The 16,896-nt window shown below is 43.9% G+C and overlaps 1 protein-coding gene across 2 annotated transcripts in view; it reads right to left on the bottom strand.

Moving 5' to 3' along the window:
• RIPK2 (receptor interacting serine/threonine kinase 2) overlaps nucleotides 1-16,896 on the bottom strand; it is a 610,101-nt gene that overhangs the window by 23,285 nt on the left and 569,920 nt on the right. For both annotated transcript variants that reach the window (XM_069621311.1, XM_069621312.1), the window contains one exon: nucleotides 10,523-10,654. In XM_069621311.1, the coding sequence (XP_069477412.1) occupies nucleotides 10,523-10,654 (132 nt within the window). The remainder of the gene's footprint in view (nucleotides 1-10,522; nucleotides 10,655-16,896) is intronic.

Below are 16,896 nucleotides of genomic sequence, written 5' to 3'. Positions count from 1 at the left end.
AGGGCACAGAAAGAGGTTCAAATACAGGCCTCACTGACTTCTTCAGGCCCTTCCTCAGAGTCTCCACCGATGCACGGGGTACCTCCGGTACAGCCTCCATAAAGGGCGTTGAGGGCAGATTCCGTCGACGTTGAGCGTGGCACCAAAGGCTTTGCCACCAGCCTCAAGAGCGGTGCCCCGAGCGTGTCCTTCGACGGCCTCGGCGCCAATAACTTCCTCTCCTGCGGACATGGCGCCAATGTCTTCTTAGAAGACCTCACAGGTTCTGCCGGTCTCGAGGGCGTCGAGGACCGGGATCTGGAGCGGGCATGGCTAGAGCGATCCACCTTGTCCGATCGGGGCCTCGAAGGCTCCCGATGATCGCGCCGACTGCCCGAAGGCGCGGACAGAACGGAGCCCTGCCATCGGAAAATCGCCATCATCTCCATACGAAATGCATCCCATTCCGCAGGAGAGGAATGCTTGTTGGGACAAGCAACGCGCCATCTGGCGGAGTCCTCAGACGAGGACGGCAAAGGCGACTTGTGACGGCGCTTCCGCGAGTGCCTCAAGGAGGCAGAGGAATGGTGGGAACCACTCCAGGGCCAAGACCCCCTGGAGTTATGCCGACGACGCGGAGAGTCGCCCCTCGAATTGTCGGTGGAAAGCCCAGCGGATTTCGACTTTCTGGGTTTGGAAACCCTACATACAGTAAGCTTCTTCTTCTGCTCACGCAAGGCCTTCGACGTTAACGACTGGCAATCGTCACAGTCACCGGTTGCGTGGTCCTTGCCGAGGCGCCAGAGGCAGACGTCGTGCGGGTCCGTAAGTGACATGTTGGAATCGCAGTCCTGACACTTCATAAATCCCGACCGCGGGGTAGAAGAAGACGAAGACATGATATCTTCACAAAACACCAAGTTTGAAGAACCGATAGAAGTAACAGAAGAACCGAGGCGTGCCGAGATCTCCAAAGCGAACACGTTCGTGGAAAAAACGGCACTGAGGCTACGGGCGTTGTGCGTCCTACTCATAACATCCGGTCACTTCGGCTCAACGGAGGCCCTCGAGGACAGCGTATCGACGTCATTGACGCAAATTTTCTGAAGCAGCACAGCTGTGGTGATTACCTGTCATGGACGTGGAATACGTCGGAGGAACCAATCCCTTCGAAACAAGGGTTATGTTATGTTAAAATTATTTATTGAGCAGAACCTTCACCAAAATAGGGATCTTGGTGCCACTCGGCAGGGAAGCATGAAAGAGCAGTTTAAAATAAGAAGGTTTTTAACGCATGATGGAAGGAAAGATGGTTAACTATGGCCGAAGATGACGCAGAAGGGAGTTCCACAGTGAAGAGGCTACAATGTAGAATGAGCAACCCCCAAACCGGCGGAGTTTGATCCTGGGAACGGGAACAAGACAGGCATCCATCGAGCGAAGTACACGGCTAGGGATACAAGGGCAACATTTTGCCTGAAGGTACTCAGCCCCCTGACCGTAAAAAGCACAGTGTACCAAGCATAAGGCTTTGAAATGAATACGCTGGGCTACAGGTAGCCAATGCAGCTTCCGCAGCACAGGTAAAATGTGGGCGCAGTGGGACGTAGAAGTGGCCAGGCGTGCTGCCGAATTCTGAAGAACCAGTAGCCGCTGCAGCAGGTAACCAGGTTGAGCCAGAAATAAAGAGTTGCAGTAATCGATGGAGAACGAGACAAGGGCAGAAACAACAGGAGCGCAATGCTGCATTGGAATGAATGGAAGGACCGTACTGAACGGTTTGTGCTGGAAATAGCCCCTTCTGACAAACTGCAATGACTTGTGGCTCCATAGAGAGTGAGGAGGATAGTTTAGCTCCTAGGTCTTTAACAACATGGACCAGAGAAGGAAAAGGGACCAGGAAGGGAGGCCAGAAAGCAGGAGTCCAGAAAGAAAAGGCAGAAACTCAGTTTTGTCGCCATTCAACATGAGCCAGTTGTTGCACACCCATTCACCAAGTGCTTCCAGACATAACCTGGCTGCTTACTCGGGAAGAGAAAGATCAAGGCGAACCAGGATCTTGGGGTCGTCAGCATAGGAATAACAAAGGAAGCTGTGAGAGAAGATGAGTTTGATCAGAGGTTGAATATACGCACTAAACAAAATTGGGGGACACCACAGGTGAGGGCCACTGTCTGGGAGAGAAACAGGGGGAGGGATAGAGTTTGGCAGCAGTCCGAGAGAAAGGACAAGAACCAGGCTGAAGCTATACCAGAAAGGCCGGCCCCCATCAGATAATCCAGCAGGACAATATGATCAATGGTATCATAGGTGGCGAAGAGGTCAAGCAACAAAGAGCACAGACGCTGCCTTTGTCATGTATGCAAGCAAGATCGGAAACGATGGAGAACAGCATAATCTCTGTGGCACGACCTGGGCGAAAGCCAGACTGTGACGAATGAAAGAACAGATTCCTCAAGAAAAGAGCTAAGAAGTGGACAGGCCAATGATTCCAAGAGCTTCATTAGGAAGGGGAGAAGAGAGCTAGGCCAGAAGTTAGGTCCAGGGATGGGATTTTTAACAGAGGGATGACTAGCGTGTTTAAGGGAAGAGGGTATCTGTCCAGTTTGAAATTAATCATTTACTGCTATGATCAGCAGGTGAACTATTTGAGGCAGAATATCCTTCATGATACAAATGGGCGATGCTGACTTAAGTATAGAGATGGCAGCTGTAATATCTTCGGCCGAGACAACAGGAAACACTGACCTAGAACTAGTAGGCGATGGAACCATAACTGTGGTAGGAGGCGTCAGCGATTTAAGTCCCGAGGACCAAATGCAAGTCCAGAGTGTATTAATTTGCTCTACAAAGTAGAGGGACAGAGAATCACACAGGCCCTGCAACAGCGGAATAGAATCAGATGTAACAGAGGATAATCCGAAAATGATCTTAAACAATTCTTTCAAAGGGTTCATCAACGCCTCTTTCCAGGATGAAAAGTAGGCCTGTTTAGCAGTGCCAATAGCATGGTGATAAGCAGAGGTTACAAGCAGTACATCTGATTTAGCAGCAGGATTGTAGCCGAGTCGCCATTTGCACTTGAATTGCCTACGCTTTAGGTGCAGAGTACGCAGCTCATACAAGGACCAGGGTTGAGAAGGGCAGGCTTTAGGCCTAGAGTTTTTGAGAGGTGCTAACGAGTCTGCAACTTCCTCCAAAGTGGAGGATAAGGCGCTCAAATCCAGAAAGCTGAGCTATAGGTGCAGAGCTTTGATTTGTAGGACAATGTCCTTTGCTATCGTATGCCAGCCCTGACTCTGAGTCACTCGAAAATGTGGCAGCGATTTAATGGGCCTAATTCCCATGAAAAATGGATGATAAAGTGGTCGGACCAGGTAAAAGGAAAGACCGGATAGGCTGAAACCTCAGACAGAGGGGCAAATATATGGTCCAATGTGTTTTCTAGCCCATGAGTAGTGCTATTAACTTGTTGCGCAAATGTTAATTTGTTCAACGCAGAGATAACATTTTGGATTTTAGCATCTGCTAAACCATTCACTCTCAGATTAAAGGGTGGATAGTCTAAAGGCTGGGGAGACCCAGGAAGCACATGGGGCACAACGTGGAGTGAAGGAAGAACACGTACTGGGGCTGGGAGTCCTAGTGGAGACGGTCTGGGACCCAAAAAACTTAAATTTGCAGCAATAAAGGACACTCACAGACCTTGGCAGGAGAGTAAACCAGGGCTGTGCAGTGAGAGAAGAGTAAAGTAGGCTGCTAATGTGAAGAAACTAGTGAAGGGGGTCTGGGTCCCATATGTGAAAGGAGATACTCCAATCCGTAAGAGGGGGAATTACAAACATTGAAGAAACAAGAGATATTCACAGACCCGGCTAGGAGAGTAAACCAGGGCTGTGGGATAGACAGAAAATGGTAATGGTAATGTTTATTTGTAAAGCGCCTATACACAAGGCGAGCATTTCAAAGCACTCAAGGAGGGTGGGAACATGGGGAAAAAAAGAACAGTCATTCAGAGCCCTTGAAATTCTGAAACGATAATTTTCTGCATAGGCAGAGTAAGTGCATATAATACAACTAAGAGTTGAGACAACAGCAATGAAGAAGAAGAACATTGCGAGTGAATACGTGAAGGGGGCCTGGGAGCCTGGCTTGGGGAGAGTTCCCCAAGCTATATTCAATAGGAATACAAACTTGTAGATGTTAAGAACACCCAGAGACCTTGGCAGGAGAGTAAACCAAGGCTGTGGGTGAAAGTGAATGAAGAGAGACAAAACTGGAAACTGAAGAACCTGGTGTACCTTACTTGGCAAGAGAGTGTGCCAAAAAGAGAAGTATTGTGAAATGGGGTCTGGGACACACAGAAGTGAGAAGATGTATTGCAGTGCAGCTTGGGAGAGAGAGACAGACAATGTTAACCTGTGGCATCCCTGGGGTGCAGGTCTGCTCATAAAGAATAAACCTTAAAGTAGGCTCTAAACAAACATTTGTGAGTCACAAAAAAATTATAATGAGAGCGGTTGGAAGCTTAAGGTAGCATGCTAATTGCCTGAGAATAGATCTATATACTTTCCCTTCTGGGTGAAGTTCCATCATTAAGAGCTATTTCCACAAAGGATTTGGAACAAGTTGATTGTTTCTATCCTACTAGAACAGATTTGTTATTGTGACCTGCTTCACAAACATTGTTTTTGACCTGATCCTGAGAGACATTCATCCTTTATGCCAATATGGATATGGGATTTCATCCAAAGAATAACAATGCAGTAAGTGGCATGGGGGCGGACGGATCTGGATTTTTAATGTAGATTTTAGAAACATTGAGTTTAAGGCGCTTTTGAGGAGGGACTGTAATAACCAGGGAAATATGTTAGCTAAGAAAGTAGAGGCTAGATAGGCGAATGTGGTCATGGATTGGACCCGGGTAGCCAGCACACTTAATGGGTAGTGTTCTTGTCCCTGTTTCTCGTGGTCAGACTTCTCTGAGAGTAATTTCATGGAACAGCTGAGGGACCTCACATCTTTTTACTAATAAAGTACTGGGAACGTTTTTGCAAGAGTACCCGATTATATTAATTCAGGAAACGTGACTCACGGAATCACAGAAGCACCAGTTTTAGATTGTTAGGTTATGCTATGTCAGCCAGACAAGAAGGGATCTAGGGGGCGCCCATCAGGTGGGTTGGTTACACTGATAAACACCTCTTTTGGTATTGAGTTTGCCCAACTAATTTAGGTGGCAAAAGGTATTCTAGCTGTCCAGGCATTGATTGGTTTGAATGAAGCAAGAAATAAAATGCTATTACTGAATATTTACTGGAACCATCAATTTTGTAGTCTGGATGACACTTTGAAATGGTTGACCACATTAATTTCGGGTTGAGTCTCAGAAATAGAAGAGTATATAATTATTCTTGATGAGGACCTAAATTCGAACTGTCTGGGCCAAGTAAATACGGGTGAACATGTTTAGAAACAACATTACTAAAAGAAAGCATGAAGCTAAGTGGGCAACATGTCTAGAGGCCCTGGGTCCTCATAGACTAAATGGAAAATTGGTGGCGATTTACCGAGCCAGCCAACACGGTCAAGAGGGTTAAGCCAATCCATCCTTGTTTATATGTATGTGAACGATCTTATGCACTTGAGTTGTAGATCTTTCAGGGAGTTATCGTGCTAATGGAGTGACCATCAGATGATCTCTGCAGAATGTAATTTGCTTCTGAGAATTAAGAGGGATACTGTGGGACCAGGGCTAAGGGTAGGCACGGGGAGTAACCAGGTCATCTGGAACAAATAAAGTTTCCATGCTGAATTAAAAAGTTGCAGTAGTAATGGCGTTAACCTCTTCAAATTGGAAGCTGGACACTTTCAATACGAACAGCTATGTTGACATTCTTAAAGGAGGAGAGATGAAGTCCCCAATTTGTTCCCATTAATCACTGCCCTCAATTTGATGAGAGGATGAAAGTACAAAAGAGACTGCTACGGGAAAAGATATGGGCAATAGACAATACTTTTAGGGATGACCATCCCACTAGACATGTAGCAATTAGGTTGCCAAGAGAAGCGTATCGGAATTGGAGCCGTGCCCACCTATTGCAAAATGACGCAGAAATTATGTTGGCCGCACTTTTTAAAAATACTGCATCATTCTGGCGTCTTAAAACTGATCTGGGAAGACATCAAGCGGATATGCAACTAAACCTGATTGTGGAAGACAAATGGGTCAGTTATTTTTTTTACAAAACTTTGGTCAAATTCATGAGGTGGTAAATACATGTGGGTTGGAGGATAACGAAGAAGAGGCCTGGCAGCTGGATAGCAGTGAGGAGACTATTCTCCCTGTAATTCGGATTTTTTTTCTTCATATTTTACATATTATTTATACAGTGCGGACGCATACGCTTCCTCTCTTAAACACTTGCCATCTTCTTCAACTATGCTTGTCCCATAGTTGCTAAGTTGCATGTTACACCTATTTTTTAATATTTTTATATTTCTAAAACTGCAGAGTTTATTCTTGATTCATCTCTGAGACAATTAGATAGCTGACTTCACGTTCAGTTGAGAAATGATACTTCTTTCTTATAATACTTTTTGAATGACTATTGATCTGACTTGACTGATGTTTTTCACTCAGAATAAACAGGGTTATTAGGTAGTATCCCAGCCCCCTTTTTTCAGGTATTCAAAATTAGACTTATGATTGAATATTTCTTTAGAATTGTTCTTTTTGAAATGTTTTGAAATGTTTTTTGGACATGTTTTTTTTAAAAATAGTTTTATCAATAATTTAATTACATGGTTAATAAGATATTAAGTTGTATCTTTCTCTATCTTTTTCTAGAAATTGATTGTGAAATATGATTTTTGCCCCTGGAGAAGAGTTTTTACTCAACGCATCGGGCTCAGAGATATTGTACAATAAATTGTTCTTTGTTGTCTATTTAAGTTTGGTGAACTTATTATTTCTCTGATTGCTCCATCTATTCAACTGTCATTGAAAAAAAATGTTATGAAATTTAGCAATACACAATACTAGAAAATGATTGATCTGCTCCGCAGATACCAGATAGTGTGCAGGGGACGGGAGTTCCTAAATTTTATTTTAAAAAAGGTAGCAGGCGCTCCTCTCCAGAAGGAACATGGCATGATAACCTGTTCTGAGATGAGAGTTTGCAGCACACGCTTTTTGCTCACTGTACCTTTCGCAGATGGGAAATATCCATTTGCATATCAGTCTTTGTCCTGCCCACATGGGCAGTCCAGCACCGAAATGCTATGGCAATTCCTCTCTGAACAAGAGTACCAACAGCAACCCCATACATCTGCTTCAACCTTGTTGGGCCTCATCAGTGAGGTGAAGCTGTGCCTCTCTGAGCACAGTGAGCAGGGAGTACACGTCTGGTTGCCCCCAGGTAACTCAGGGTGATCAACCCCAAGTTCCTTGCAAATATTTCAAAAAAGGTAGCAGGCGCGCCTCTCCGGAAGGAACAAGGCATGATAAGTTGTTCTGGTGTGGGGTCCGGTGTGGGCACTATTGGTATGTGTAATATCAGTAGGACAAAAAATTACTATCCCTGAAAAACATGCTGAAGTAAACTCTGAAACTGCAGGCAGATTGCCGGCAAGTGCAGCTATTTAGGTGCCAATAGCACAGCCCTATTTTCTGCAGCCCACATTATGTGGGACCTGAACCTCTGGGAATACAGAGGCTTTGCCTCAAACCCTACACTGAGCAGACTCGCCAGCTCCTCAGGCAGCAGTGTATAATGGCCATCTTGCACAGAAATTCGATAGTTGGTGTGATATGGGAGCGACAGCAAGCCTAAATGTAAAATAGAGTGCAGGCGCAGGCCTGGTGGACGGGAGGGGTGAAAGACCAGCAACAATGGCTGAGTTGCTGAGCAAAAATCCCATCCCAAGCTCTCTGCAGTGCATCAGCGTTGTATAAACAGTACTGTGCATGTAACTAAAGGAGCCTGGAGCATTGTCCAAACTCCTATAACAAAAGTAAACCCTGTAGGGCCAGCCAGTGTCGTTTTTATTTTATTGTTTTTTCATAACGCGCTTAATACCTGAGGTCGGTTTCTAAGCGCAGATGCTGGATATGAATCTCCATTGCTCTGCGTGGTCTTGCTTCCAAGACCAGCACATTGCCCCTGTGCTATCCTCCGTATCCTACGTCCTAAGTATCTGTCAAAAATTGACTTAGTGGGAAAAAGCGACAACATGGGATGTTTTATGATTCCTGACAAACACTTGCCTGAAAAACCCTCCAACCTGACCTTTGCCTCAAGCAAAAACAGATCAAACTGAAAACCTGAAAAACACCTTTGCAGAGCGGATTTACAAGTCAGACTGGTCCAAGCACAACCCTGACGAAATGCTTAGCTCTTCTTGCTCATGACTATATTTTTCTTGCAGTTATCGGTGGGGAAAACAACCTTTGTTCTTGCAAGGACCACACATTTGTTAGGCTAAATTAGTAATCTGCCTGATGAAAGATCCTACCGGATCTTAAAAGTTGCCTTTCAAAATACCAGTTAACCGAAAAGGGTATAATCTAGGGAAGATCAGATTGTTTTTTAATCTTTTTTACAATGGCAACCGAGGATATACTTGAGTAACACGGCTTTCGCACGTCCTTTTGCTCTCATTTAAATGTGTCCTATTTCTAAAAGGCCACTCCCACACGTAGTCTGAACGGATACATGACAAAATGACATTAATAAAGAAATACATGTGATTAAATGTGGGATAAATTACCCCCTAGCACAGGTTATAAAGATACTGAAAATCATCCAAGAAGTTTGTGACAAAATACTTCAGCTTCACTCCTTTATAAAGTTACAGAACTCCAAATTGACTTGCAGTATCCAGGGTATTTTATATCTCATATTACTGGCAGCCCCATCATCTCCTTTAACATTTTGTCTCTTGCTTACTCGAATGCGAGAGGACTTGCAGTTGTTTATACAAATAATGAAAGTAGGATCTGCTTGCATGGAAAAACAAGCATTGGAAATACCAACAGTTTAGGCTTTTGTGTAGGCATGGGAAAGGCAATTGCCAGGCACTGCCATAGTGGTATTAACTGGCTATTGATGGTAGCAGGTGCACAATAGTGCGAGTACATGGGCATCTAATAGCAGTGCCTGGCATATGCCTACTACTTATACACAAGCCCAAATGGTTGGCTTTGCCAATGCTTGCTTTTCACAGGACTTCAGTTAAGGACACACATAGTACTTCTAAATAGAGTGGCTGAAGCCAGGCCTGGCTAAGACATTTTTATTACAGTTCCAATTATGTAATTCACTCTCAGAAGACTGCGTTGAAAAAACACTGACATTTACTTCGAGTGCAAAATTTGATGGTAAGGCTTGAGTAAAGAAAGCTCAAAGAGTTCCCATGAGGAGGTGCTTTGGCCGGTGAGGGGGCAGGAACTGGGTGGAAATTGACATAGGTATTAGCATGGCCATGGACAGTGAAGGGGTGGGCAAATAACCAAACACCACCTACAACCTTTGTGTCCCTCCTCATATGCCATTTCTTCCTATTGTACTCAAATGCAATATTTTCGGCCACCTAATTGCCCAAGATAAAAAGGAATATGCCGCTTGTAATGTGATGCAAAAAATCCTTGAAGCAATCATTACGGTGCATTTAAAACCGGTTTTGTGGCTTAACATAAATAAAATGCAGAAAGATCTGTGCTCTTCTGTCTTAAACTCTAGCAGAGCGCAAAGTACGAATACCATCAAAACAGTTCCTTATCAGCCTAAATTGTCACAAAAAGGAAGGAATGTGAAATCAAGCGCTCCTGTGGCCCTTGGAATTCTGCTCTGTGCAGGCTCAAGCAGCAGTGATTGTGATGTCCCAACCACTGTAATGAGGATGGCAGTGGTAGTGGTGTAATTGTCTTATTACAGGGAAGTAGTGATGCCACTACCATACAGCAAATAAGGACATATGTACAGGTTTTTTTTATACGAATATTGCAGGCTGCCATGTATTGTAAGATCGTTGTGTATGACTTCCATTGGAAGCTAGCATCAAGACATTTTTTCATATGTCACCCACCCGCGTAATATGCAGTCAGGCTCTAGGATTACGGATTTCAAAGTGCACTGCTGTGACATGCATCTGCGTCTCCTAATACACGAGATAAACGGAGGAGCCCACCACCGAAGGATGCCCAATCTGCAGTTCCCCCGTCAACGCGGAAACTGTGCTTCTGACCACTTGTCCATTAAACATCAATTGTGTTCCACTTGGTATATGGCATTATAACAAAAAAGTGAAATGGTCAGCACAATAATGTTTTTGAGTCTGCTTGCACGCCATGTTTGGGTTTGTGGTCTTGGCCATTGATTAGGCAGCCAAATGTAGTTTCTTCATTCTTTGAAGCTACTCCGGACTAAATATTTCACCCAGACAGCAACGTAATGAGAAGCTCACTTATTTATATCTGTATTTACTATAGTCACACTGGTAGAAGGCCAGAGCGAGTCATTGTGATTGGAGCTTCATTTACCTGAAGGTTGTTGCCAATCGGGTTTCACAGGCGGTGAAAGAAATACACTTTCATTATCACTTGAAGAAGTCTGTTTCGAGGCAGAAAGGTGACTTGTTTGGCATGATGCTGCACTGATCGATTCAGGACGACCTTTATAGAAGAAAAATGTACAAGACCAAATCATATTCAGTAAACATACTTTTGAATGCTCGTTAATTTAATTAGCATATAAAAGAGTCTTCTTAAACATTGAAAAGGCAGACTAACAGTAGTTATAGGGTACCCCTTTTTTCCAATGTAAAATGTTTGACAGGTGGGAACGCCCCCTGGTTGTCCTTGTTCCCACCCCCTTTTGATGTGGGATTGATTTCTTTTTGATATGGAATTTGATATAAATACATTTTTTATATCAAAATGTTTCGATATCAAATGTTACATCGATTTGATATCCGTTTTATATAAATGGCTATATGAAGTGTGTTTGTGTACTTTGATACGGTTTGATATAAAGTTTATATCAAAATAATATAAAGTGTATATTGAAATGTTTTTAATATGGCAGAGCGTGTGTGGACTGTTGCTTGGTCGAGGGCAAAGTGAGTTGTGAGGAGTTAGATGGCGAGTGTTAGGGTTTGGTGATGCGGCAATGACGCGGGAGTGGGTGGTGCTCCGTTTGTGAGAGTTTGATAGAGATGGAATATAAAGCTAGGCAGGTTGGGTGACGTCACACGGTGCTAAGAGTTTTATGAATATAAATCTAGGCGCGCTAAATGAAGTCACAACTTGATAGGGGTTTTAGAGAGTTTAAATATAATTCTAGGGGGATTGCCAACATGATTTTATATGGATTCAATACAAAAGGGACGGTTTTAGGCACGCCAGTGTTGGGGTACGGGGGGCAGACATGCCCAGGCATGTATGTTTGTAAGGAACATGTAACCATTGATAATAGAGGCTGGCAAAACAAGTGTAATGTTCCTGTGCCAATGGGAAATGTGAATGTGTGGACAGCGCGGGCGCAAATTGTGCACTTTTGTTATTTTTTTAAGTTATTAGTAGAGCCTTATAGAGTGCTTGCTATAGTTAAATGGGCCTGTAAAACTTGTGTGCTGTTTTAAACACGGGTATGTTTGTTTTTAAGAATGAAATGGGTATATATTTGAAACAAGGCCGTGTGTGTGCGTGTGAATTATGTCCTTCTATAAAGCTTGAAGTGGTCTAAACGAATTCAATACATGAGAATAGCCTGCTCTGAAATTTATTTTGCTAAACTCGTGAGCAATACAGTCATGTAGCTGGCAGGGGTTACATAGACACACACACACCGATTAGGAGATTTAAAACTGTTAATAAAATACAAATATATAATATTTCCCCATTTCTTGAACACATCCGAAATCATAGGCCTATGCGAAGCTGCGGGCAAAGCATTTCTCTCATTTAAAAAAAGGAAAAAGCTCCAAGTGTTTTGTAAAAGACTTAATTAAATGTGTTTGTGCCGAGCTGAAAGACTGCGCACTTCCCCCGCAGACAGAGTTTAGAAGACAGGGGACAGCCCAAGGATGGGGACTCTTGTTATGCCAGGGGGGTTTGACCAAGTATTTTATTTAGGTGTGACGAAATGACACTGTCAGGAGACACAGGGCTGAGCATCGCGGGCTCGCACAATTTAAAGAGAATATCAAACATTTAAAATGATGTGGCATTCATGATAATGCCCCAGGCCCCCCGCACATGCCCATCTCCTGATATACCCAGAAGTTTAAATAGTTATTAGAATAGGCGGGACAAATTGGCCATGTCACGAGATCCAGGGATGAGAGGACAGGCCGTTTATCTGGGCTCTTGCTATGCCTGGGTGGGTTTAACCAAGTATTTTAATTAGGTGTGACGAAATGACGCTGTCAGGAGAACCAGGGATGAGTATCGTGGGCTCACACAATCTAAAGAGATAATATCAAACATTTAAAATGACGGGGCATTCATTATAATGCCACATGCCCCTGCACGTGCACATTTCCTGATAAACACAGAACTTTAAATAGCTATTAGACTAGGTGTGACAAATCGGCAATGTCAAGAGATCCAGGGCTGAGTATCGCATGCTCACACAATCTAAGGAGACAATGTGGGACATTAAAAATGACGTAGCGCTAATGGTGTCAGCTGAGTGTCACGAGGGGAAAAAGAACTACAAAGACCCTTCTACAAAGATGTGTAACTTGTTCTATAAAAGAGGGGTCCGCTGAACCATTGTTACAGTACCGGGCTTGCACAACTGGATGTGTGAGGTGCAGCCCTCTCGTCAGAAGGTGAATAGCGAACACGGACAGCCCCCTCCAGGTGCAGCTCTAATCGGGAGACGGCTTACCGGGCCGGCGGTGAGCAGGAGAGGTCTGGCACCGGAGGCCTTTGGAACCTACTCTGAAGGCAGATATCTCGGCAGAAACAGGAGGACACTGCTCCAGGCCCAGCTTATTTTATCTTGACTTCGAGGCGTTGTACAACACAGTGTGAAAAAGGTAAGCGACATTGCCTGAGGGGGACGGTTTACATATATTTTTCAAAAGGTGTTTCTGACAGCAGGGCATTGTGCTTTAAAAATGTGAAACGCCAGTGTTAGGCCTAGTCAATCTGTGTTAGGAGGTATTGATAGCTCCCCACTGTGTGAAAGATAGCTACAGACAACAACCTTGACATTTGTAATGTTAAAACATCTGTTTCTCTGCAGGCCTTGAAATGTTCTAGGGTCTTAGAGGCTTTTGTGCGGGGACAGACTTAATTACTGACCACAAAGCAACGGGTGTGAGAATGTTTTTTAAATATACGCAAGGTAGTTCACAGTGCTCTACTTCAGTTGAGCGATGCAGTATTTGAAAGCTTGGCTTTTGAGAGCTTTAGCAATTTCTGGTATGGGGTGTTTAAACTACAGATCCGTCTGTGCTAAAGAAGTCGGTTTGCATTGTTCACCAAACTTAAAAAGCATCCAGCTGGATATTTTACTGCTAGCCATTGCAGCTCTAACCCTATTGCACGGCTGTTGTTGACAATTACGCGCTGATCAAGCAATCCCGACTCACATTTCTGCGGGGCTGTATTGAGCATTTACAATAGCCAAAGTTGAAATACATTTTGATAAATTTAGGGGCAGTGATGGTTCAGAGGGTAGCTCGGCGTGTTAAGCACATACTGCAGAAAGTTGTGTTCATGTGTATTATTACAATCAGAAATTCCAGCAAAGTGTGTGTGTGTGCGTTGAATATGTAGTATTCTGTGTTAAATATTCATTTTAAACACAGGAGCTCTTTCAAATTTGCTGGAGAGCACAGTTAACCATCAGTGACAGTGCGGCCATTTGGACCATTAGGGGCAGGACGGCCGTTTGGACTGTTAGGGACATCTGCGGGATTGCAGCAGCGATCCCGTGGCTCTCCCTACCGGTCCAAACGGCCGCATTGTGCCTGATGGTTACATAATCATTATTGTGTTGTTTTCTTAACTGTGTGTCATGATTTTAAAATTGTGTGAGCCCGCGATACTCAACCCTTGGTCTCCTGACAGTGTCTTTTTGTCGCACCTAATTGAAATACTTCGTTAAACCCCCCAGACATAACAAGAGCCCAGAGATACAGGCTGTCCTCTCAGCCCTCCATCTCTTGACATTGCCAATTTGTCCCGCCTATTCTAATAGCTATTTAAAGTTCTGGGTATATCAGGAGATGTGCAGGTGCAGGGGTCTGGGGCATTATCATGAATACCCCGTAATTCAAATGTTTGATATTATCTCTTTAAATTGTGTGAGCCCGCGATACTCAGCCCTGTGTCCCCTGACAGTGTCATTTCGTCACACCTAATTAAAATACTTGGTCAAACCATCCGGGCATAAAAAGAGCCCTGATCCACGCGCTATCCCCTGTCTTCTAAACTCAAACTCTGCGGGGGGCAGTGTGCTGTCTTTCAGCTCGGCACAAACGCATTTAATTAAGTCTCTTACAAAACACGTGGAGCTTTTTTTTTTCAAATGAGGGAAATGCATTGCCCACAGCCGTGCATAGGCCTTTGATTTCGGCTGTGTTCAAGAAATGGGGAAATATTATATAATTTGTATTTTGTTAACAGTTTTAAATCTCCTAATCGGTGTGTGTGTGTCTGTTTAACCCCTGCCAGCTACCTGCCAGCTACCCGACTGTATTGCTGGCAAATGTTTCAAACAGCACTAATGTTTTACAGGCCCATTTAACTATAGAAAGTGCTCTATAAGGCTCTACTAATCATTTTTTTTAAATAATAAAAGCGCTCAATTGCGCCCGCTCTGTCCACACTTTCAGATTTCCCATCGGCGCTGGAACGTTACACTTGTTTTGCCAGCTTCTTTTTTCAATGGTTCCATGGTCCTTACAGACATACATGCCTGGGCATGTCCCGCCCCCTCCCCCCCCCCGCACCCCTGCACCCGCAACAATGGCATGCCTAAGACCATCCTTTTTACATTGAATCCATATAAAATTATGTTGGCGATCCTCCCAGGATTATATTCAAACTCACTAAAACCCCTATCAAGTCGTGATGTCATTTAGCGCGACTAGATTTATATTCATAAAACTCTTAGCACCACGTGACGTCGCCCAATCTGCCAAGCTTTATATTCCATTTCTATCAAACTCTCACGAATGCAGCACCACCCACTTCTGCGTCATCGGCGCGTCACCAAACCCATACACTCGCCGTCTAACTCCTTACAACTCACTTTGCCCGCGACCAAGCAACAGCGCACACGCGCTCTCCCATATTAAAAACATTTTGATATACGCTTTACATCATTTTGATATAAACTTTATATCAAACCATATCAAAGTACACAAACACTTTATATAGCTATTTATATAAAACGGATATAAATCGACATACAATTTCATATCGAAACATTTTGATAGAAACAATTAATTGATATCAAATTCCATATCAAAATGGGGCAGGAATAAGGACAACCAGGGGGCGTTCCTACCTGCCAAAAATGTTACATTGGGCACCCTATAACTACTCATAACCAACAAAATATAGTGCAATGTATATTGAACAGTGATTCCATTTTAGACCTCCTGTCAGCCAATCAGAATGCTTGGAATGCAGTCTATACGAGCAGGGGGTTATAAGTTACAAGCCAGAGCAAAGTGAAGGCTTTAAGGTTAGCCCTGGGGCATTCCCTGACTGGTAATGCCCCGCTGCAACGGGGTTATTGCTATTAGTACCCCAATACGTTGTACCGGGGTACTACAGTGTTTTTTTCTCAAGTTAAGAAACAGCGTGTTTACCGTTTCTCAACTTGAGAAAAAAACTACAAAACAAGATGGCTGTCATAGATCGGGGAAATGGTAACTAAACGCAGTCCATTCTCCCTTACTATGGTGGCCATTGCCGGGTCGGGGATGCACTGGGAACACTAGTGTTCCTGGTGCCAGTGAGGGACTTGGGAGCACCAGGTAAGTGGGGTGGGGGGGGACTAAATATGTGGAAAAGGGGTGTCGGGGGTTGGGAAAAGGGGACGCATGGTGGTGCAGGGATCACTTACCTTGGACCCAGCAAGGGAAGATGGGGACCTCTAGTTCTGAGGAGGCTCAGAGTTGGGGTTTTACCATGTGGTAAAGCCCCTATTCTGAGCCTCCTGATTGGCTGGTAGGCAGCCACATCCCCCCCTTGCTGGGTACTAATCTCAGTTATAGTCCTCATTGTAAACATTCTAACGTCAGCAGCATCACCTGATGAAGGGAGTGTTTTACCGAAACGCATTGTGTTTAAGTCAACAAAAAAATAAAGACGCATCTTTCTAACAAATTGGATAGCATCTGAATTGAATTATCAGAACTATCCTCTAATACTATTGCATACAATATTGTGTCCAAGAAATTGTAACATGATTGTTTAAATTTTGGCTGATTTTCTCTGCAATAAGTAGTGCAGTGGACAGGAGTAGCCGATACCTTTGGATACTTTTCTTTTGTTATTTCAGTCTCCTGTCATTCATGATCTGCAGGGTTCTAAATGTTCAGAAAGTCTCCCACTGTGCGTTATGAAAATTCATCACATTTGATCATCTTTATCCTCCGTTCAATTGTTGTCTGGGTGCCAGACAAATGCTTTTCAGTTCACACTTCATTGTTTATCACAAGGCACAGGAGTAATTCTCCCCAAATCCCAATACTGCAGTTTTGCTAGAAGCCTTGCTATTCTGCCAAGAACCAAATATACATTCACTGTTTTACTGCATTACACCAACTTCCCGTACCTTACCGATTCCCTGTGTGCTGTGCCACACACTTCCTAGAAGACTGGCTGTGTGACCCTGGACTGTTTCGAATTGGGTAACCTCCTTAATCACTCACCCGCTTGGAACT

Source organism: Ambystoma mexicanum, chromosome 5q, assembly GCF_040938575.1.
Source record: "Ambystoma mexicanum isolate Mex_15411 chromosome 5q, UKY_AmexF1_1, whole genome shotgun sequence".
NCBI lineage: Eukaryota > Metazoa > Chordata > Amphibia > Caudata > Ambystomatidae > Ambystoma > Ambystoma mexicanum.
The sequence above is the reverse complement of the archived record's forward strand: the minus strand, read 5'-3'. Positions and strand labels throughout refer to the sequence as shown.